This window comes from Hyperolius riggenbachi, chromosome 9 (genome assembly GCF_040937935.1).
Source record: "Hyperolius riggenbachi isolate aHypRig1 chromosome 9, aHypRig1.pri, whole genome shotgun sequence".
NCBI classification, from domain to species: domain Eukaryota; kingdom Metazoa; phylum Chordata; class Amphibia; order Anura; family Hyperoliidae; genus Hyperolius; species Hyperolius riggenbachi.
The window spans coordinates 135,807,238-135,831,358 of NC_090654.1; the positions used below are offsets into that span (position 1 = coordinate 135,807,238).

General features: G+C 48.1%; 1 protein-coding gene across 2 annotated transcripts in view; it reads right to left on the minus strand.

Moving 5' to 3' along the window:
- Positions 1-24,121, minus strand: part of LOC137531747 (NACHT, LRR and PYD domains-containing protein 12-like) — a 108,912-nt gene that overhangs the window by 69,140 nt on the left and 15,651 nt on the right. Inside the window, exons 2-4 of one of the 2 annotated variants that reach the window (XM_068251713.1) lie at positions 14,650-14,768; positions 13,040-13,107; positions 330-490 (exon numbers count right to left, since the gene is read on the minus strand). In XM_068251713.1, the coding sequence (XP_068107814.1) occupies positions 330-490; positions 13,040-13,073 (195 nt within the window). In that variant the 5' untranslated portion in view covers positions 13,074-13,107; positions 14,650-14,768. The remainder of the gene's footprint in view (positions 1-329; positions 491-13,039; positions 13,108-14,649; positions 14,769-24,121) is intronic. The other variant, XM_068251712.1, reaches the window with a different exon arrangement.

The window sequence follows — 24,121 nt, forward strand, 5'->3', positions numbered from 1 at the left end:
GATATGTGAGGGAACAGGCTGGTGTTGTACTTTATACTGGTTGAACTCGATGGACGTATGTCTTTTTTCAACCAAAATAACTATGTAACTATGATGATACTTACTGAAGGTGTGTACACACCTTAAAGCTCTGGAAGACTGTGCTGTAGAAAATGTCTGGTGAAAGGTTTCCAAGCCAGGTACTTTAAAGACATTTAAGATCACCTAAGCAAGAAACGTTTACACCTATAAAAACAAGGTCTGCCACTGCGTGCTGTACAGACTAGGGAAACATTCATGCCTGGAACTGGGCTTTGAAGAAATAACTAGTAGCACTGCAATCTCATTACCTCCACATTAGGAATATTACAGGACTTCAGTTCACTCAGTAGGCTCTGCGTGTTCAGTGATTCTACAATGTAGATCAAGTCATCTTTGATATAGTTGAATATAAGCGAGATCTCACAGTCTTTATAATTGGACAGCAACTGATGCAACTTCTGAAAGTCACCTGTACAACAGAAGAGAAGATTCAGAATGTGTTTCATGATACTGTGGATGAGTTCCCAGAAATGGAGAATCAATCTGATAAAAATGTACTTCACATACTTTCTTCTTCATAATTTATTAAATTCTGTATATATTTGCAGTATGTGAGGTGATGTTTGATATCAAGCATTCAATGTAAATCCTGATGTCCATGGAGATGCGCAACTGTGGGCCATACTTGTGCCTGTGCAGTGAGGCTGGGCTTGTACACGGACAGGAGTGTGGCAGTGAGAACAAATTCGAAAAGTCATTATTGAATATTTTCAGAAGGTCCTGGTGCTGGATTGGTGGGCACCAGGAGCATCTGGGAAGCCTCTGGACTATCCTGAGGCTTCCCACTACTTAGGTAAGTATTCAATTCATTTTTTTCAGCTTCAGATACAATTTGAACATAAGTATTCACCTAACTCTGATCATTAACCCCAGGAAAAAGCTGTCTATATACTTTTAAAACCCTTAGTGATTTACAGTGATAAATAGAAATGATAATTTAGTCAATCATTTGAGGTCAGAATGATACCACAAATAGAGTTGGCCCGAACGGTTCGCCGGTGAACCGATTTGCGCAAACTTTGAGGTTCGCATTCGCGGTGAACCGCGAACTATATGCGAGTTCGACCCGTCCGCTATACTACACCATTAGGCTCAACTTTGACCCTCTACATTACAGTCAGAAGACACATGGTAGCCAATCAGGCTACACTCCCTCCTGGAGCACCCCTCCCCCTTATAAAAGGCAGCTTCGCTTCGGCCATTTCCCTCACTCATGTGGCTGCAGTAATTAGAGAAGGGAGAGTTGCTGCAGAGACATAGGGAAAGCTTAGTTAGGCTCTTGTTAGCTTGCTCCTGCTGATACTTATTGCTAAAAAGCACCCCTCAACAGCTCTTTTGAGAGCTAATGTTGTTCTTGTGATCAATTTTATTTTATTTTTTTGTGTCCCACTGACACTTACATATACAGCCCTGTCAGTCAGTCACAGCTGGCCCTTGGCCCCTTGTTAATTCCTACTGTGCCACTGCCAGGCCCAGCACATTCAGTGCCTACCTTTTTCACTGCACGTGTGTGACAGGCAGCTGCACATTTGTAATACCAATCACTGCATACCTGTTCATGTTTACTGCACCTGCGTGACAGAAGGCCGTAGTGTTATATACCAGTCACTGCACCTGTTCACGGTACCTGTGCGTGTGACAGCTGCACATTTGTAATACCAATCACTGCATACCTGTTCATTTTTTCTGCACCTGCGTGACAGAAGCACACAGTGATAAATACCAGTCACCGCACCTGTTCACGGTACCTGTGTGTGTGACAACTGCACATTGTATTGATACCAGTCACTGCATACCTGTTCAGTGCAACTACGTGACCGCACGCAGTGTTATATTATATACCAGTCACTGCACCTGTTCACGGTACCTGCATGTGTGACAGCTGCACATTTGTAATACCAATCACTGCATACCTGTTCATGTTTACTGCACCTGCGTGACAGAAGCATGCAGTGTTATATACCAGTCACTGCACCTGTTCACGGTACCTGTGTGTGTGACAGCTGCACATTGTATTGATACCAGTCACTGCATACCTGTTCAGTGCACCTATGTGATCGCATGCAGTGTTATATTATATACCAGTCACTGCATACCTGTTCACGGTACCTGTGACAGCTGCACATTTGTAATACTAGTCACTGCATCCCTGTTCAGGGTACCTGTGTGTGTGTGATAGCTGCACATTTGTAATACCAGTCCGTGCATAACTTTTCACTGCACCTGTGTGACCGCACTCTGTTTTATATACCAGTCTGTGCATACCTGTTAACTGCACCTGTGTGACAGCTGCCCATTGTATTGTAATACCAGTCACTGCATACCTTTCACTGCACCTGTGTGACTGCACCTTGTATTAGTCAAGTCAGTGCATACCTTTCACCTTCATCCCCCCCCCCCCCCCCCCCCCCCGATATGGACAAAACAACAGGCAGAGCCAGAGGCAGACCCAGAGGCAGGCCACCCGGCAGGTCTGTTCGAGGTCGTTCTGACGTGATTTCGTGCGGGTCTGGACCAAAGTATAGTGCTCAGAAGAAGGCACGTCCCATCAACTCCCATGATTGTCAGGACGTGGTTGACTATTTAACACAGAACACCTCATCTTCCGCAGCCACCAGCGCTACTCCAAGCACCACATCCGCTACATTTGACACTTCGCAGGAGTTATTTGGTGGGGAATTCACTGATTCACAGCCATTATTGTTACAAGATGAAGGTGCTAAGCAAGTTACACCACCTCATATGTCTGAGTTAGGCAACACTATGGACGTAAGGTGTGAGGAGGAGGATGATGAAGTACCTGCTGTTGGTGCAGTTTTGGAGGTGTCTGATACAAGCAAAGCTGGGGAGGATGATTATGATGATTATGATGATACTGATGTCACATGGGTTCCCAATAGAGGAGATGAACAGGGGGATAGTTCAGAGGGGAAGTCAGAGAGGAGTAGGAGGAGACGAGTTTCTGAAAGAAGCAGGGGGAGCTCATTGTCAGAAACAGCTGGTGGCAGTGTCTAGCGCCATGTATCACCACCCATGGACAGCCAGCCAACATGTTGGCCTTCAATGTCAGCTGCTGACGCTACCATAGTGCCATCTCCCCAGGGCTCAGTGGTGTGAACATTTTTGTGTGTGTCTGCCTCAGATGAGAGCAATGCCATCTGTTGTCTCTGCCACCAAAAACTGAGCCGCGGAAAGGCCAACACCAGCTTAGGGACAACTGCCTTACGAAGGCACATGGAGAAAAGGCACAAACTGCAATAGGAAGACCACCTGAGGAAAAGCAGCACACAAAAGAAAAGCCACCCTCCTTCTCCTCTTTCTCCTTCAGGTGCATCCTCTTCAGCCACTTTCTCCCTTGCACCTTCACAATCACAGCCACCCTCCTCCACTCCACCTCTCACCTTGAGCGGTTCCTGCTCCTCTGCCCACAGCAGCAGCCAGGTGTCTGTGAGGGAAATCTTTGAGCGGAAGAAGCCAATGTCTTGCCTTCCAGAAATTTGTGGCTATTGGGACACCGCAGTAGAAGATACCAGGCCGCAATTATTTCTCACAAAAAGTGATACCCAAACTGTACCGTGAAGTTGAAAGGCAAGTGGTGTCATCTCTGGCACACAGCATTGGGTCAAGGGTCCATCTGACCACGAATGCCTGGTCTGCCAAGCACAGTCAGGGCAGGTACATTACTTACACAGCCCATTGGGTGAACCTGGTGACCGCTGGCAAGCAGGGAGTACGTGGCTGTGCAGCGGACCTAGTTGTTACACCTCCACGGCTTGCAGGCAGGCCTCCTGCCACCTCCTCTCCTTCTCCTCCTGCTACATCCTCTTTGCTTTCGTCCTCCTCTTTGGCTGAGTGGCAGTACAACTCTACTGGTGTTGCGATCTCCTCTCCAGCTACACAGCTCCCCAGGGCCTATGCTGCATGCCAGGTACGACGGTGTCACGCCATCTTAGACATGTCTTGCCTTAAAGCAGAGAGTCACACTGGAGCAGTTCTCCTGGCTGCTCTTAACAAACAGGTGGATCAGTGGCTGACCCCGCGCCAACTGGAGATCGGCAACGTGGTGTGTGGCAATGGCAGCAATCTCATTTCGACTTTGAATTTGGGAAAGTTGACACATGTACCCTGCATGACACATGTGCTGAATGTAATAATTCAGAGATTTGTGTGTAAGTACCCAGGCTTACAGGATGTCCTTGAAGCAGTCTAGGAAGATGTGTGGGCATTTCAGGCGGTCTTACACGGCCATGGCACGCTTGGCCGATATTCAGCGGAGAAAAAACTTTCCGGTGAGGCGCTTGATTTGCGATAGCCGGACTCGCTGGAATTCAACACTCCTGATGTGTAACCGCCTGCTACAACAGGAGAAAGCCGTCAACCAGTGTCTTTGCAACTACAGTGAAAGGACATGCTCTGAGGAGATGGGGATGTTCTGGCTGAAGTACTGGACACTCATGGGAAATGCCTGCAGGCTCATGCGGCCGTTTGAGGAGGTGACAAACATGGTGAGTTGCAGTGAAGGCGCCATCAGCGACTTGTTCCCATATGCTTTCTTCCTGGAGCGTGCCGTGCGTAGAGTGGCGGATCAAGCTGTGGAGGAGCGTAAACAGGAACAGTTACAGGTACAGGAGGAAGAGTCATGGGATCAATTCTCAGCAGAACCAGATGTTTCCTCAACACCTGCGGCAGCACGGGGGAGGGGGGGGGGAGAGAGAAGGAAGAGTCGTGTGGGGAAGAGGAGTCAGATGATGAGGAAGGTGTTTTTTTTGTGGAGGAGGAGGAAGAACAACCGCAGCAGGCGTCGCAGGGGGCTTGTGCTGCTCAACGTTCCCGTGGTATTCTTCGTGGCTGGGGGGAGGAGGAGAACTTACCTGACATCACTAAGGAAGAGCAAGAGGAGATGGATAGTACGTCTGCATCCAAATTTTGTGCAGATGGCGTCTTTAATGTTGTCCAGCCTGTTGAGGGACCCCTGTATAAAAAGACTCAAGGGGAATGACCTGTACTGGGTGGCCACGCTACTAGACCCTCGGTATAAGCACAAAGTGGCGGAGATGTTACCAACTCACCTGAAGGCAGAAAGGATGCAGCACTTGCAGACCACGCTGGCAACTATGCTTTACAGTGCGTTTAAGGGTGATGTCACAGCACAGCGGAATAAAGGTGCCACTACCAGTAATCCTTCTCCCATGCAGGCAAGGACGTGACGCTCCAGCGATCTCATGGTGATGTCGGACATGCGGACATTCTTTAGTCCAATGCCTCACCTTAGCCCTTCCGGATCTAGCCTCCACCAACGCCTCGACCGTCAGGTAGCCGACTACCTGGCCTTAAGTCTGGATGTAGACAGTATGAGCAGCGATGAAACCCTGGACTACTGGGTGTGCAGGCTTGACCTGTGGCCAGAGCTGTCCCAATTTGCCGTCCAACTTCTGTCTTGCCCTGCCTCAAGCGTCCTGTCAGAAAGGACCTTCAGCGCAGCTGGAGGCATGGTCACTGAGAAGAGACGTCACCTAGGTCACAAAAGTGTTCGGTACCACACCTTTATCAAAATGATTGAGGCATGGATCCCGGAGGGCTACTGCCCGCCCGAAGACTAAGTCAATCACCACACACAGCATCTCTGCCTGCATGCCGTGTGACTGCCTGCCCCAAGACTAAGTCGCTCCCCACACAGCATCTCTGCCTGCTTGACTGCCTTCTACGCCACCACCAACAGGGTCCAGGACTCCAGGCGGATTCCTGAATTTTTAAGGCTAGCAGCGGCCTGCCTAATTTTTCTGGCTGTACTGCAGCTGCAACAACAAAACAAAAGGCATATACACGTGTCAATTCCCCTTCATGATCGTTACCTTGCTGCAGTGAAGGGGCTTGCGTATCACAATGAAGCAATGACCGCCGGCTATGTGAGTGTCTTGGGGGAAGGGGGGGGCACACCCAAGATAATAAGGTCGTTGCTTCATTGTGGACAGACAAATTCGATTAGCTGGACAGTCACTGTTGTTCTGTCATTGAGCTACCTCAGCCCGGCGACCACATGGGCTGGAAAACCGCTAACGCCTGCACTCTGGCCATGGTGCGCACCAGTCCAGCATGGCCATCACTACACAAACAGCTGTTTGTGTTGCATTACACAGTGATTTTGGTTTGTCAGTGTGAAGCAGTACACTAATTACACTACCTGATTGATGTTTACACATGCAAGATGTTTTAAAGCATTTTAGGCCTCCAATTTAGCATGCAATGTGATTTCTGCCCTTAAAACGCTGCTGTGCGTCAAATCCTGATTTTTCCCCGGGACTTTTGGCGTGTATCCCACTCCGCCATGCCAGGTGTTAGACCCCTTGAAACATCTTTCTCATCACTTTTGTGGCCAGCATAAATGTTTCTAGTTTTTAACCACTTGAGGACCTAGGGCTTTCTACCCCTTAAGGACCGGCCACTTTTTTTCCATTCAGACCACTGCAGCTTTCACGGTTTATTGCTCGCTCATACAACCTACCACCTAAATGAATTTTGGCTCCTTTTCTTGTCACTAATAAAGCTTTCTTTTGATGCTATTTGATTGCTCCTGCGATTTTTACTTTTTATTATATTCATCAAAAAAGACATGAATTTTGGCAAAAAAATGATTTTTTTAACTTTCTGTGCTGACATTTTTCAAATAAAGTAAAATTTCTGTATACATGCAGCGCGAAAAATGTGGACAAACATGTTTTTGATAAAAAAACCCCCATTCAGTGTATATTTATTGGTTTGGGTAAAAGTTATAGCGTTTACAAACTATGGTGCCAAAAGTGAATTTTCCCATTTTCAAGCATCTCTGACTTTTCTGACCCCCTGTCATGTTTCATGAGGGGCTAGAATTCCAGGATAGTATAAATACCCCCCAAATGACCCCATTTTGGAAAGAAGACATCCCAAAGTATTCACTGAGAGGCATAGTGAGTTCATAGAAGATATTATTTTTTGTCACAAGTAAGCGGAAAATGACACTTTGTGAGAAAAAAAAAAAAAAGTTTCCATTTCTCCTAAATTGCGACAAAAAAAAATGAAATCTGCCACGGACTCACCATGCCCCTCTCTGAATACCTTGAAGGGTCTACTTTCCAAAATGGGATCATTTGTGGGGTGTGTTTACTGTCCTGACATTTTGGGGGGTGCTAAATTGTAAGCACCCCTGTAAAGCCTAAAGGTGCTCATTGGACTTTGGACCCCTTAGCGCAGTTAGGCTGCAAAAAAGTGCCACACATGTGGTATTGCCGTACTCAGGAGAAGTAGTATAATGTGTTTTGGGGTGTATTTTTACACATACCCATGCTGGGTGGGAGAAATATCTCTGTAAATGACAATTTGTTAATTTTTTTTACACACAATTGTCCATTTACAGAGATATTTCTCCCACTCAGCATGGGTATGTGTAAAAATACACCACAAAACACATTATACTACTTCTCCTGAGTACGGCGATACCACATGTGTGGCACTTTTTTGCACCCTAACTGCGCTAAAGGGCCCAAAGTCCAATGAGTACCTTTAGGATTTCACAGGTCATTTTGAGAAATTTCGTTTCAAGACTACTCCTCACGGTTTAGGGCCCCTAAAATGCCAGGGCAGTATAGGAACCCCACAAATGACCCCATTTTAGAAAGAAGACACCCCAAGGTATTCCGTTAGTAGTATGGCGAGTTCATAGAAGATTTTATTTTTTGTCACAAGTTAGCGGAAAATGACACTTTGTGAAAAAACACAATTAAAATCAATTTCCGCTAACTTTTGACAAAAAATAAAATCTTCTATGAACTCACCATACTCCTAACGGAATACCTTGGGGTGTCTTCTTTCTAAAATGGGGTCATTTGTGGGGTTCCTATACTGCCCTGGCATTTTAGGGGCCCTAAACCGTGAGGAGTAGTCTTGAAACGAAATTTCTCAAAATGACCTGTGAAATCCTAAAGGTACTCATTGGACTTTGGGCCCTTTAGCGCAGTTAGGGTGCAAAAAAGTGCCACACATGTGGTATCGCCATACTCGGGAGAAGTAGTACAATGTGTTTTGGGGTGTATTTTTACACATACCCATGCTGGGTGGGAGAAATACCTCTGTAAATGGACAATTGTGTGTAAAAAAAATCAAAAGATTGTCATTTACAGAGGTATTTCTCCCACCCAGCATGGGTATGTGTAAAAATACACCCCAAAACACATTGTACTACTTCTCCCGAGTACGGCGATACCACATGTGTGGCACTTTTTTGCACCCTAACTGCACTAAGGGGCCCAAAGTCCAATGAGTACCTTTAGGATTTCACAGGTCATTTTTGTTTCAAGACTACTCCTCACGGTTTAGGGCCCCTAAAATGCCAGGGCAGTATAGGAACCCCACTAATGACCCCATTTTAGAAAGAAGACACCCCAAGGTATTCCGTTAGGAGTATGGTGAGTTCATAGAAGTTTTTATTTTTTTGTCACAAGTTAGCGGAAATTGATTTTAATAGTTTTTTTTCACAAAGTGTCATTTTCCGCTAACTTGTGACAAAAAATAAAATCTTCTATGAACTCACCATACTCCGTACGGAATACCTTTGGGTGTCTTCTTTCTAGAATGGGGTCATTTGTGGGGTTCCTATACTGCCCTGGCATTTTAGGGGCCCTAAACCGTGAGGAGTAGTCTTGAAACCAAATGTCGCAAAATGACCTGTGAAATCCTAAAGGTACTCATTGGACTTTGGGCCCCTTAGCGTACTTAGGGTGTAAAAAAGTGCCACACATGTGGTACCGCTGTACTCAGGAGAAGTAGTATAATGCGTTTTGGGGTGTATTTTTACACATACCCATGCTAAGTGGGAGAAATATCTCTGTAAATGACAATTGTTTGATTTTTTTACACACAATTGTCCATTTACATAGAAATTTCTCCCACCCAGCATGGGTATGTGTAAAAATACACCCCAAAACACATTATACTACTTTTCCTGAGTACGGCGGTACCACATGTGTGACACTTTTTTGCAGCCTAGGTGCGCTAAGGGGCCCAACGTCCTATTCACAGGTCATTTTGAAGCATTTGTTTTCTAGACTACTCTTCGCGGTTTAGGGCCCCTAAAATGCCAGGGCAGTATAGGAACCCCACAAGTGACCCCATTTTAGAAAGAAGACACCCCAAGGTATTCCGTTAGGTGTATGGCGAGTTCATAGAAGATTTTATTTTTTGTCACAAGTTAGTGAAAAATGACACTTTGTGAAAAAAAACCAATAAAAATTAATTTCCGCTAACTTTTGACAAAAAATTAAATCTTCTATGAACTCGTCATACACCTAACATAATACCTTGGGGTGTCTTTTTTTTCTAAAATGGGGTCACTTGTGGGGTTCCTATACCGCCCTGGCATTTTACAGGCCCAAAACCGTGAGTAGTCTGGAAACCAAATGTCTCAAAATGACTGTTCAGGGGAATAAGCATCTGCAAATTTTGATGACAGGTGGTCTATGAGGGGGCGAATTTTGTGGAACCGGTCATAAGCAGGGTGGCCTTTTAGATGACAGGTTGTATTGGGCCTGATCTGATGGATAGGAGTGCTAGGGGGGTGACAGGAGGTGATTGATGGGTGTCTCAGGGGGTGGTTAGAGGGGAAAATAGATGCAATCCATGCACTGGGGAGGTGATCGGAAGGGGGTCTGAGGGTTTGGCCGAGTGATCAGGAGCCCACACGGGGCAAATTGGGGCCTGATCTGATGGGTAGGTGTGCTAGGGGGTGACAGGAGGTGATTGATGGGTGTCTCAAGGTGTGATTAGAGGGGGGAATGGATGCAAGCAATGCACTGGCGAGGTGATCAGGGCTGGGGTCTGAGGGCATTCTGAGGGTGTGGGCGGGTGATTGAGTGCCCTAGGGGCAGATAGGGGTCTAATCTGATAGGTAGCAGTGACAGGGGGTGATTGATGGGTAATTAGTGGGTGTTTAGGGTAGAGAATAGATGGAAACCCTGCGCTTGGGTGGTGATCTGATGTCGGATCTGCGGGCGATCTATTGGTGTGGGTGGGTGATCAGTTTGCCCGCAAGGGGCAGGTTAGGGGCTGATTGATGGGTGGCAGTGACAGCGGGTGATTGATGGGTGGCAGTGACAGGGGGTGATTGATGGGTGGCAGTGACAGGGGGTGATTGATGGGTGATTGATAGGTGATTGACAGGTAATCAGTGGGTTATTACAGGGGAGAACAGATGTAAATATTGCACTGGCGAATTGATAAGGGGGGGTCTGAGGGCAATCTGAGCGTGTAGGCGGTCGATTGGGTGCCCGCAAGGGGCAGATTAGGGTCTGATCTGATAGGTAACAGTGACAGGTGGTGATAGGGAGTGATTGATGGGTGATTGATGGGTAATTAGTGGGTGTTTAGAGGAGAGAATAGATGGAAACACTGCGCTTGGGTGGTGATCTGAAGTCGGATCTGCGGGCGATCTATTGGTGTGGGTGGGTGATCAGATTGCCCGCAAGGGGCAGGTTAGGGGCTGATTGTTGGGTGGCAGTGACAGGGGGTGATTGATGGGTGATAGGTGATTGGCAGGTGATTGACAGGTGATCAGTGGGTTATTACAGGGAAGGACAGATGTAATTAATGCACTGGCGAATTGATAAGGGGGGGGGGGGGTCTGAGGGCAATCTGAGCGTGTGGGCGGGTGATTGGGTGCCCGCAAGGGGCAGATTAGGGTCTGATCTGATAGGTAACAGTGACAGGTGGTGATAGGGGGTGATTGATGGGTAATTAGTGGGTGTTTAGAGAAGATAACAGATGTAAACGATACATTTGGGAGGTAATCTGACGGCGGGTTTGCGGGCGATCTAATGGTGTGGGTGGGTGATCAGATTGCCCGCAAGGGGCAGGTTAGGGGCTGATTGATGGGTGGCAGTGACAGGGGGTGACAGGGGGTGATTGATGGGTGATAGGTGATTGGCAGGTGATTGACAGGTGATCAGTGGGTTATTACAGGGAAGAACAGATGTAATTAATGCACTGGTGAATTGATAAGGGGGGGTCAGAGGGCAATCTGAGCGTGTGGGCGGGTGATTGGGTGCCCGCAAGGGGCAGATTAGGGTCTGATCTGATAGGTAACAGTGACAGGTGGTGATAGGGGGTGATTGATGGGTAATTAGTGGGTGTTTAGAGAAGATAAAAGATGTAAACGATACATTTGGGAGGTAATCTGACGGCGGGTTTGCGGGCGATCTAATGGTGTGGGTGGGTGATCAGATTGCCCGCAAGGGGCAGGTTAGGGGCTGATTGATGGGTGGCAGTGACAGGGGGTGATTGATGGGTGATAGGTGATTGGCAGGTGATTGACAGGTGATCAGTGGGTTATTACAGGGAAGAACAGATGTAATTAATGCACTGGTGAATTGATAAGGGGGGGTCAGAGGGCAATCTGAGCGTGTGGGCGGGTGATTGGGTGCCCGCAAGGGGCAGATTAGGGTCTGATCTGATAGGTAAAAGTGACAAGTGGTGATAGGGGGTGATTGATGGGTGATTGATGGGTAATTAGTGGGTGTTTAGAGGAGAGAATAGATGTAAACAATGGATTTGGGAGGTGATCTGATGTCGGATCTGTGGGCGATCTATTGGTGTGGGGGGGTGATCAGATTGCCCGCAAGGGGCAGGTTAGGGGCTGATTGATGGGTGGCAGTGACAGGGGGTGATTGATGGGTGATTGATGGGTGATTGACGGGTGATTGACAGGTGATTGACAGGTGATCAGGGGGATAGATGCATACAGTAAACAGGGGGTGGTGGTCTGGGGGGGGGGTCTGGGGAGAATCTGAGGGGTGGGGGGTGATCAGGAGGGGGCAGGGAGCAGGGGGGGGGATAAAAAAAAAATAGCGTTGACAGATAGTGACAGGGAGTGATTGATGGGTGATTAGGGGGGTGATTGGGTGCAAACAGGGGTCTGGGGGGTGGGCAGGGGGGGGGTCTGATGGGTGCTGTGGGCGATCTGGGGCAGGGGGGGGAGAAATCAGTGTGCTTGGGTGCAGACTAGGGTGGCTGCAGCCTGCCCTGGTGGTCCCTCGGACACTGGGACCACAAGGGCAGGAGGCAGCCTGTATAATACACTTTGTAAACATTACAAAGTGTATTATACACTTTGTATGCGGCGATCGCGGGGTTAACATCCCGCCGGCGCTTCCGTATAGCCGGCGGGATGTTGCGGCGAGCGAGCGGTGACAGGCGCCGGCGGAGGATCGCGTCACGGATGACGCGATCGCTCCGCCCATGCCCTTAAATGGACCGCCGCCTCTGTGGGTGAGGCCGTCCTGCAGGGCTCCACTTCCCCGCCGCCCCTGTGTAGTGGGCGGTCGGGAAGTGGTTAAAGTTCGCTTTCCCATTGACGTCTATAGCGGTTCGCAAAAGTTTGCATGAACCAAACTTTTGCGGAAGTTCGCGTTCGAGGTTTACGAACCTAAAATCGGAGGTTCGTGCCATCTCTACAAAGTGTATACAATTTCTATTTAGGACCAGCATGGAAACCTTTTGTTTTGCAATATTTGGTCCTGCTCCAGAATATACTGCCAATTTCTAGTAATTCATTCATCATTTACATCTAAAAGTCATATTTTTGGTATAGTTTATCCTGAAAACTGATCAAAAGTTAGTAATTTTTTTCTAGGTGTATTAGATCAAAATGATCAGTATGTCACAGCCTCATCCCTTTTCTGACCCTGATGTTAAACCCTCCAAGATATTGTCAAACCCTGATACTAGCAGTAAGTGTTTAATCGGATGAACGGTCTCAATATTTCTCCCCAAATGTTCAGGCCCAAGTTGATATGCTTCAAAGTGGCTTCTGTATCCATCTAAATCCAGGTATGTTAGAATGAATGTGATTAATTCTAATCATGTGAACATTTATTGATTTGTTTACAGCTAGTGAACAAGGCTGCTACTGGACAATGTGTGTCAGAACACATACCTTCATCCCTAATTCCTTCTCGTGAGTGATCCATTGTACCTTCATTCAGGAGGAAAATCTAACATAACCTTTAAAGCAAAAAGATCAAAATTAATGGATGTAGGACAGTGTAGATAATGAACATTTCCCAACACAACACAATACATGCCAGTCATACTGTACACACACCTCTGTTCTCTTCTCATCAAGCTACAGTAAAGACCCCCGATGTCACTGCATATAAACACGCAACAGGACTAAGTCTTAAAGCAGTTGTAATAAGTAGTGTAAATTATGTTATAATTAGTATGATATAGTTAGTTTTGTACTTTTAGGGACTAGAGATAGTCAATCCAATGCAAATATTTCCAAGTTAAAACAGGATTATGCACTTTTTTCATTAAATGTATTGAGGAATACCTCACTTAGGGCTTGATTCACAAAAGCGGGATAACTGATAGCACAGCCGTGCTATGCAGTTACCACACAATGTGACGCGTGCAAAGGTTTGCACGCATAATGGCTTAAAGGGGTTCTTTCGCGAAAAAAGTAGGCAGTTAAAAAATGTGACAGATGACAGGTTTTGGGCCAGTCCATCTTTTTAAGGGGGATTCTCAGGGTTTTCTTTGTTTTCAAAAGCATTTCCTGAACAGCAGTTGCAAAGTCTAACTGACAAAATAGTGTGCAAGTGAGTAGGGAGGCCGGCTGGTATCTTACTATGTTGGTAGTTTAACTGCTGTTCAGGAAATGCTGTTGAAAACAAAGAAAGCCCTGAGAATCCCCCTTAAAAAGATGGACTGGCCCAAAACCTGTAATCTGTCACATTTTTTAACTGCCTACTTTTTTCGCAAAAGAACCCCTTTAAGCCTGCATGCTAACAAAGGTTTGCACGTGATCACGCACGCCTTTGCGAGTGAACCTTCGTTTAGCACGCGGGCGTAAGCCTTTATGCGCACAAACCTTTGCGCGCGTCACACCGCGTGGTAACTGCATAGCACGACCGTGCTATCAGTTATCACGCTTTTGTGAATCAAGCCCTTAAAGTGGTCTGAAACTCTGACATAACATTCAATAAAAATGTGTTTTCCTACTTTTTATTACTCATACAGTTATCATATTTGCTTTTGTGCATATTAAGTGATATTGTCTGTGTACAAATTACAAGTTTCCAAAGTGTAGTTTATCTTGCCCTGAAAGCTGCCATTGCATTTTATTATTTTTCTATTAAACTGCTTTTTATTATATACTGTATTAAAATCTTCTAATGAGCTATTCTGAACTGCATGTGTGCCTGAAGCAGAGACAGTTTCTCAGAGAGTGTTTGTTTACATTCCAGTGTTGATACATTTGTGTGCAACAACTAAAAAAGATACTGTTAACTCCGGTTTGGATGCGGATTTGAAGCTGAATAGCAGGACAAAGTGCTTTGTTTAACCATTTCAGTGATGTTCTGCTAGAATTTTTTCTGCGATAGTAGCTTTAAAGCTGTAAGGAATCTTTTAGAGCTAAGTAGTAGAGCGAAGTAGTAATGATTTGAGGATTTCTTTTAATGAAATAATATTAATAAAAATAAAATGTTTTATATTTGTCAGGACATTTTTATATGGGTTAACGCCCCACATAAGTCTCACCACCACTGGGATCCTCTTCATTAGTGATGCTCCTACATTTAAGTGGTGCTCATTTCTAGGCTTAAAGCACCCTTCAGCACTTTATTCATCCTGAGGAAGTGGATACAGACCCACGAAACCTGTTGCAAGTGCATAATAAAATTCATTTGTTATATAAATTTGTCTTCATTGAGGTTAGCCACATCATTCATTTTTCTCATTAAATTTTCTTTTAACTAAACCACTATCACTGGGCACCTGATAGTAGTCCAGTTTATACCTAAAGAAGCCGGATGCCTGCAAACTGTTGGAAGCTGCTCTCTTATGGGATGCCACACTGCTCTGCTATACCAATGTGGCACACAGATGTAAGAGGGCTCTATCCACCTGCCTGAATGCCGCCCATGGTTCTCACCTGGGGCTGCCACTGCATTTTCCCCGTGTCCCTGGCTCAACACACTTATTGTGCACTCCTTGCATCTAAGCTATTGCTGAGCCTGGATCGTAATACAGGACTCAGCAGGACTGTGCATCTGCACTCCAACTAATCAAACAGGATGCAGAATTGATCCTGGGATTTCACTCTGCTTACTGACGTATTCTTTCCTTGCGATACTATCTGCTAGAATCTGCATGGCTTGTTTCTTTATGTGCTGCATGACTTCAATTGCTATTGCTACACGATGATGCAAACTGTGATTGTTATAACTTATTAGACCTGCTGCTGGGGGTCTCTCATATATAGTCCATGCTGATATTTGCTGCAACAAGCACTGGATTCAGTTTGTCCACCAGAAGTTAATACCTACTTGCTTCCACGGCTTTGGCTTCTTTTAACTACTTACGTGTCAGCGAGGACTGTCAGTAGTTCATAGGCACTCTGGGCATGACTTTACGTGTTGACTTTACGACTTGCGCAGAGCACTCAAGGATACGGGCCACTGCCTGCGTACTACTAATCAAAAGAACTGCCTTCACAAAGAAAATTGTAGCTGCTTACAAGTCTGGTAATGGATTTAAAATTATCTGAAAAGAATTTGAAATCAGCCATTCCACTATCCAATTGGAGCACTTTCAAAACAACGTCAAACATGCCCAGGTGTGGCAGTTCCAAACAAGTTCACACAGAGAGCAGTCCGCAAGATGCTAAAAGAGGTCTCCAAAAACTGTAAAATATCATCATGAGACTACAGTTGATATGAAAGAAATATGAAAGAAATATCAGAAAGAGAGTTCACAACTTTAATTTGCATAGGAGTTGTGCAAGGAAGAAATCTTAACTTTCTAAAGCTAGGTTCACAGTGGCCATTGCGTTGCATTCCATTCCTTGTAAATGCAGCAATGCGGGAAATGGTGTGGCACGTCACTTGTGCGTTGTTTCAGATGCAGTGAACCATACAGTCAGTGAAAAGTATGCTTTACTTTTACTGTTAATGTGCATGTTTGCGCAGTGCGTTATGATGCCACACACCGTTATTCCGCAATGCACACTGTGAACACTGCTATAAGTGGTGCATTGCTGTGTGGTAAGCTGTTATAAAGCTGCCGTTATGCCTCACAGTGTTGTTCGGATACCTCCATTATCCTATTCGAGTTTGGTCGAATTCGGATAGTAAACTATCCGAATTCACTCGAAGTTCGATATTCGAGTTAATCAAATATCCGATTCGAACTCGGATATCCGACGTCACTATCCGAGTCTGTATTCGAGTAAAATATTCGAGCTGGCTTTAAATAGCTTTTAAAACTTGTATTGGAGGTCAATGATGCATGAAACCACCTTTTTTATGAAGAAAAACATCAAGTGATTATGTGGTGATGTAGTAGTTATAAAAAAGGTATCAAAAATAGTAAATTAACTTCATGAAAAGTGTTTGCATGAGAAGGTGTGTCCAAAATGGTTGTAAGTTGGAAGTCTTCATTTACGTCGTCTTCATCTTCTTCTTCTATATCTTCTTATTCTCGAATCTTCTTCACCTTCTACTTCTTGTATCTTCTTCAATTATCTTTTTCTTCTTCTATATCTTCTTCTTCTTCTTCTATATCTTCTTCTTCTTCAATATCTTCTTCTTCTTTTTCGTCTTCTTCTTCTATATCTTCTTCTACTTCTTCTATATCTTCTTCTATTTCTTCTTCTTCTTCTATATCTTCTTCTTCTATTTCTTCTTCTTCTTCTATATCTTCTTCTTCTGTATCTTCTTCTTCTTCTTCTATATCTTCTTCTTCTTCTTCTTCTATATCTTCTTCTTCTATATCTTCTTCTTCTTCTTCTTCTATATCTTCTTCTTCTTCTTCTTCTATATCTTCTTCTTCTTCGTCTTCTTCTTCTATATCTTCTTCTTCTTCTTCTATATCTTCTTCTTCTTCTTCTATACCTTCTTCTTCTTCTATAGCTTCTTCTTCTTCTTCCTCTTCTTCTCTATCATTATATTATGTGTCTTGGTTTTCCTTTCTTTTGTAATATTTTTTTTTACTTCATTTGTGGAAAGATTTTATTTTAATAACACCATAGTTATACTTGTGTTGATGGCATAATAGGTACTAGTGGCACATTGCAAGCCACAGCGCCTTTTTCTGTGTACCCTGGCGGTGGTAAAACACAGACATCAGCAGGAGGAGGAAGTAGTTGCAGCTATTGTAGTGTGGTAATAGCTGGTAGGAGAGTGGGTGGCAGCAGAAAATAGTTCTTCTTCTGTTCTCCCTGGCAGTGGTAGCAGCACACAGACAGCAGAAGCTCAATGCAGCTACAGGAGGAGGAGTAGTGTGTGTCAGGCAGTGTGATGTGACTGACATAATAGGCCCTGGTTCCTAGCGGTGGTACCAGGGCCGTAAATGAACATCATGAGGTTCCAGACAGCGGTCGTGAAGCCCACATTGTGTCCAATACACAATTGGGACAGCACAGTTTTTAATCCGGACACCTCTAAAATAATTTAATTTTTTTTTTTAAATAATGCAGCTATTTGTGAGCGTAAATAGCTGGTGGCGCATGGGCAGCAGCACCTTGTAGTGTGTTCCCTGGCAGTGGAAACATACAGACAGCAGGAGGAAATACAGCAGCAGGCAGCGTGAGGAGGTTGAGTGTGTGGCAGACTGGCAGCAGGCAGCAGGCAGGAGGGCAGGCAGCGAGACATAATAGGCCCTGGGTCCTAGCGGTGGTTCCAGGGTCGTACATAAACACCATGAGGTTCCAGACAGCGGTCGTGAAGCCCACATTGTGTCCAATACACAATTGGGACAGCACAGTTTTTAATCCGGACACCTCTAAAATAATTTAATTTTTTTTTCAAAATAATGCAGCTATTTGTGAGCGTAAATAGCTGGTGGTGCATGGGCAGCAGCACCTTGTAATGTGTTCCCTGGCAGTGGAGACACAGACAGCAGGAGGAAATGCAACAGCAGGCAGCGTGAGGAGGATGAGTGTGGGGCAGACTGGCAGCAGGCAGCAGGAGGGCAGGCAGCGAGACATAATAGGCCCTGGTTCCTAGCGGTGGTACGAGGGCCGTAAATGAACACCATGCGGTTCCAGACAGCGGTCGTGAAGCCCACATTGTGTCCAATACACAATTGGGACAGCACAGTTTTCAACCCGGACACCTCTAAAATAATTTAAACATTTTTTTTTCAAAATAATGCAGCTATTTTTGAGTGTAAATAGCTGGTGGCGCATGGGCAGCAGCACCTTTTAATGTGTTCCCTGGCAGTGGAGACACAGACAGCTGGAAGAAATACAGCAGCAGCAGGTGTAATGTGTGTGTGCCACTTCATGTCCCCCTCTCGCCGACAACAGGGGCCAGGAATTCGCCTTCCACCCAAGCCTGGTTCATTTTGAGAAACGTCAGTCTGTCCACAGGCTTGTGAGACAGACGAGATCGCTTCTCAGTGACGACTCCACCGGCTGCACTGAAGCAACGCTCTGACAGTACGCTGGAAGGGGGGCAGGAGAGCACTTCCAGGGCGTACTGCGCAAGCTCGCTCCAGATCGGCAGGTGCTTGACCCAATACAACATGGGATCAACAGGGGCAACGCTGTCAAGCCCGCTGAAGGACCCCATGTAGTCAGCCACCATGCGGGTCCAGCGCTGTCTGTGACTGGAGAAGGATGCTGCTGCAGGCACAGGGGAGGACTGGCCCAGGGGGAGGGGGGGCAATTGCCCCCCCGGGCCGCCTGCATCTTAAGTAATTGGGGCCAGCCGCTACTATACGCAACGGCCGCAGACATACCACAGGTGACAGGTTCGCAGTGGGGATTGCAACCTCACGCGATATTTCCCGGAAAGTTGAAGTATCCAATCAGAGAAGGGGCTGAGGCGGCCGGCCGTGGTGTGCCCTTGTGCGTGGCTGCGCCTGCGGTGTATATGAGCGGCACAAGGACACAAATAGCTTAGGTCCTCTCCGGCACGGTGGGTTGACCCTGCTTGACTCTGCCCCCCGCCTGGAGCCATTGCCGCCCGCAACGTGCTGCTGTGCCTGCGGTGTCATCGGAGTGAGGTGTCTCACTCTTCAGCTTTCTGTGCTGGGGGGGCTGGGGGCCTGGAGCTGCGGCTACGTGTGGCTGGCCTGGCTGGAGGAGTCGGACACAGTCCTCCCCTGTGCTGCTGTGCCTAAGGTGTCGTCGGAGTGAGCTGTATCACTCTTTAGCTTTCTGTGCTGGGGGGCTGGGGGCCTGGAGCTGCGGCTACGAGTGGCTGGCTGGCTGTCCTGGCTGGAGGAGTCGGACGCTCGGGGGGGGGGGGGGGGGGTTGGGAGTCGGAGATGCCACCTATAGCTGCTTGCTGCTGTGGAGGAGGAGGAGGTGTAGGACTGAGGAGACAGGAGGATAGAGGAGGTCGGGTCCAGGTCGCCAGAGGAGAAGGTGGTTTTTATAAATTTTGTTTCTGTACTTCTTCTCCCTTCTTGTCACTGAGTTACTCACACTTTGCTGCAGGGGCGTAGCAATAGGGGGTGCAGCGGTAGCGACCGCATCGGGGCCCTTGGGCCAGAGGGGCCCCGAAGGGCCCTCCCTCAACTACAGTATTAGCTCTCTATTGGTCCTGTGCTCATAATAATCACTTCTATATATACATTGAGTAGTGGTAAACATTAACAAGCTCTTCCCCATCCCCTTCTTGCACCTCTGACACTGTAGTTGCCATTTTGTTTGTAGTGGAACCGCACTCATAAGACCACGTCCTTTAAACCAGGAACTAGATGTGCTGGACCTTCCCTCTGGGTACCACCAGAGTACATGCCAAGAAACAATCGATTGAGGTCCGCACAATCCTGAAGTCGTTTTCAAGTCTTTATTTAAACAAGGTTAAAACATGATGCTATAAGCAGCAACAGTCAGCTGTTTCGGGCTCCTGCCCTTTGTCAAGCCGCCCAGCATTAACCACACATAGCAAAACAAGCACTATATATACAAGTTGTCAGCCAATCATTATACAGATAGTCAGAAACGGACCTGATGGGGAACTTCTCATTATCATGCACAAAGCCTACCACCACATGGTACCACCTCGGTCCGTTCACCCGTAGCCAACATCGGTGTTGGCTACGGGTGAACGGACCGAGGTGGTACCATGCAGATAAACACACCTATTGAAGGAACTGTGTTGTGAGTTAATGCGGAACTTTGATCCGCTTATTTTCTGCTTATTTACAATTGCAAGCTTGCTAAATATGTGATAACCAATGGAGTGTTTGATATTGGTCATGTGATGGGCTTTGTGCATGATAATGAGAAGTTCCCCATCAGGTCCGTTTCTGACTATCTGTATAATGATTGGCTGACAACTTGTATATATAGTGCTTGTTTTGCTATGTGTGGTTAATGCTGGGCGGCTTGACAAAGGGCAGGAGCCCGAAACAGCTGACTGTTGCTGCTTATAGCATCATGTTTTAACCTTGTTTAAATAAAGACTTGAAAACGACTTCAGGATTGTGCGGACCTCAATCGATTGTTTCTTCACTGTAGTTGCCATTGTCAGATTTTGGTGCGCCGTATCAATTGTTATGTATAGAGTGCCTGGGGGGCCCCATTGTAAAACTTGCATCGGGGCCCACAGCTCCTTAGCTACGCCACTGCTTTGCTGCCTGCCTGCTACTGCTGTCAAATTCAATTCTCTGCCCAGGCCAGTGCCCTCTGAGTTTTTTCTTGTGTGATAATCATCCCCATTCTGACCCTGGCCTGAGGGGGAACGTTTTTTCTTCTTGTGGTGTGATTGGCGGCAGGGGAGAGGGGAGGGAGGCAGTTAGGCACTGTGGCACTGTCAAACAGGTAGTTGGAGGGGGGGGGGGTGTAGGTGTCAGACAAGTAGTTTGTATGGTGGGTGGGCAGGAGTGGGGTTAGGCATCACCAGGTAGGTAGGTTTGTGTGTGTGTGTGTGTGTGTGTGGGGGGGGGGGGGGGGGGGGGGTTGTTTAAAGGAGTTATCAGGCATTTTTAACGAAATAAAGTGCTACTTACCCGGTGCTTCCTCCAGCCCTACGCTCCCAGCATGTCCCTTGGCCCCAGCTCCCAGCATGGCCATTCGCTGCTGTTGCCTCGTAGTCCCCGGCGATGGCACCAGTCCGACCTGGATGTCAGCCTGTACTGCGCCTGTGCGAGAGGCACTGTCAATCACCGCCACGTGGACCAGAGTGTACTGCGCAGGTACAGTAGTTCTGCGTCTGCACAGTACGCTCTGGTCCATGTGGCGGTGATTGACAGCGCCACTCGCACAGGTGCTGGACGAGCCCTGGGTAAGTAGCACTTATTTTCATAAAAGAAAAAAAGCCTGATAACTCCTTTAAGGTTAGGCATCAGACACAGACAGGTAGATTGTGCGGAGAAATGGGGTTAGGCATCAGGTACATAGTGTGTGTGTGTGTGTGTGTGCGTGCGTGCGTGTGTGTGTGTGTGTCTGTGTGTCTGTGTGTGTGTGTCTGTGTGTGTGTCTGTGTGTGTGTCTGTGTGTCTGTTTGTGTGTGTGGCTGGGGCTAGGGCTGTTAGTCATCACAATTTGAAGATTTGCACACAAGAAAGATATGGCTTTGGGCTGGGGATGCCGTGAAACGGGCCTCTAGTTTGTGTTGTCCCCCCAGGCCAAAAGGTCCCAGTCCTCCCCTGTGCAGGCACCTCCTCTCTAGTCCCTGGCAGCTCTACACTCATGTAGAGCTCGTTGGTCAGAGACAGCAGGTCTGTGGTGCGCGTGCGCTTGCTGCTGGTGGATGCAGGCACCTGCTGCTGCCTCTGTGCTGGCTGGGCAGTGGGGGTGGATGGCTGAGGGAAGGCTTCCTCCAAGCGCTCAACAAGGGACAGCTGCAAATCCTTCAGGCAGGAACTGGCTGAGCTTCCCCTTCAGACGTGGGTCCAGCATCATGCAGATCCAGATGTCCTCCCTCTGCTTCATCTGGATGACCCTTGGGTGCTTGCACAGGCACCTCAGCACGTGCGCTGCCATTGGGAAGAGTCTGGCCATGTCTGCTGGCACATAATCGGCAGCCCCAGAGCCGACAGTGCTGTCCTCCTCATCCTCTGCCTCCTCCACCTCATCCTCTCTCCACCCCCGCACCACTCCAGCTGCGCTCTGCTGCTCCCCCTCATCAGCAGCAAGGTCAGGGACCTCCACCAACTCCAAGCCCTCCTCCTCAGAGGTGGCCTGTGAAGCTGCCTGCAGCTCCTGCTGGTCCAAGGCTGCCGCTCCCTCTTCCAGCAGTGCATACAGGGCCCTGTCCAGCACACACACCATGGGGACCCACTCGCACACCATTGCATGGTCCCTGCTTACCATGTTGGTGGCCTGCAGGAAGGGTGCCAGCACTGAGCACACCTGCTGCATGTGCCCCCAGTCCTCCGTGGAGATGATGGACGGGAGGTTGGTGGCGGCACGCCCAGTTGCAGTTATGGCGGCAACTGTTGCTCGTGCAACGTACTGGCTGACAGCCTGCCTCTGTTCAACCAGACGCTCCAACATCGCCAGGGTGGAGTTCCAGCGAGTTGGAACATCGATCATGAGCCGGTGCTGTGGCAGGTGCAGCTCCTTCTGCACCTCTTCCAGGCTCGCTACGGCTGCAGCCGAGTGCCGGAAATGACGCACAACCTTCCTCAAGGAGTCGGTCCATCCCCTGGTAGGTCCGCAGGAACTTTTGGACTACCAGGTTCAGGACGTGCGCCAGGCAGGGGATGTGGGTCAGGTCTCCCCTGCTGATTGCAGCAACCAGGTTTGCCCCATTGTCGGACACCACCTCTCCGACTCTGAGGCCTCTGGGGGTCAGCCAATTTCTCTCCTGCTCTCGGAGTTTGGCCAGGACATGGTTCGCCATCAGTTTGGTCTTCCCCAGGCTGACCAATTCCAGCAGCGCTTGGCAGTGGCGGGGCTTCACGCTGCTGCTGAGGTGGGGGGTTTGGGCTGGTGTGCCGGAGGATGGAAGCGGATCAGAGGAACCTGCTGCAATTCCGCTGACCCTGCATGGTGGCACCACCCACTGCGTTGTTGCTGCTGCTGCTCTGACAGTGCCCGATGCTGCTCCCCCCTCCTCATCCCCTTCCACCAAGCTGACCCAATGCACGGTGAAGGACAGATAGCGGCCTGTCCCAAACCGGCTGCTCCACGAGTCCATGGTGAAGTGGACCCGTTGACCCACTGCGTGATCCAGCCCTTTCCCGACATTGTCCATCACAGAGCGGTGAAGTGCAGGGATGGCCGTGCGTGCAAAAAAATGTCGGCTGGGGATTGGCCAATCGGGGGCTGCACACATCAGAAGCGCACGCATGTCGCTCCCCTCCTGCACAAGGGAATAAGGCAGGAGTTGGGAGCACATGGCCCATGCTAGCAAGCCGTTCAGCTGACGCACGCAACGGCTGCTGGGAGGCAGAACCCTGACCACCCCCTGGAAGGTGTCGCTGAGCAGGGTCTGGCGACGCCTTTTGCTGGCACGGAAATCACTAGAGGGAGCAGAGGAGGCCACTGAGGACTGGCTGCCAGAACAGGCCTCAGTGTCGGCGGCAGGAGTTGCAGAGGGAGGAGGAGCAGTGCGTTTCTGACGCACTCCTGCTGGTGCTGCTGGAGGAGGTGGAGGAGGGCGGGTGGCTGCTGCCGACGGCTTCGCAGTGGTGGTGGGTCTGCCACTACCAGCTTCCTTCAACTTCATGAACTCCTCATGCTCATGAAAGTGTTTCCCTGCCAGATGGTTCACCAGAGAGGTGGTGCCGTACGCAGAGGGCTCCTTCCCTCTGCTGAGCTGCTGGCGGCACTGGTTTCAGGTGGAATACTTGCAATCCACATATGGCAGGGTGAAAAAATTACAAATTGGGGAGGTGAAGTTGCCCCTTCGGCTTAAAGGTGCTGCTGCCGCTGGTCTCCCTGTGGTGGTTGGGGGGGGGTTCTTGGTGCGGCTGGTGGCACTGGCAGAACTCTCCGGATTAGCACGCTGTGTGGCCTGCATACCACGCCCACTTCTGATCCTGCCTATGTCTGCGATGCTGATCCTTCTAGCAAGGCCCGCAACATCCTCCTCCTCAGAGCTGATGA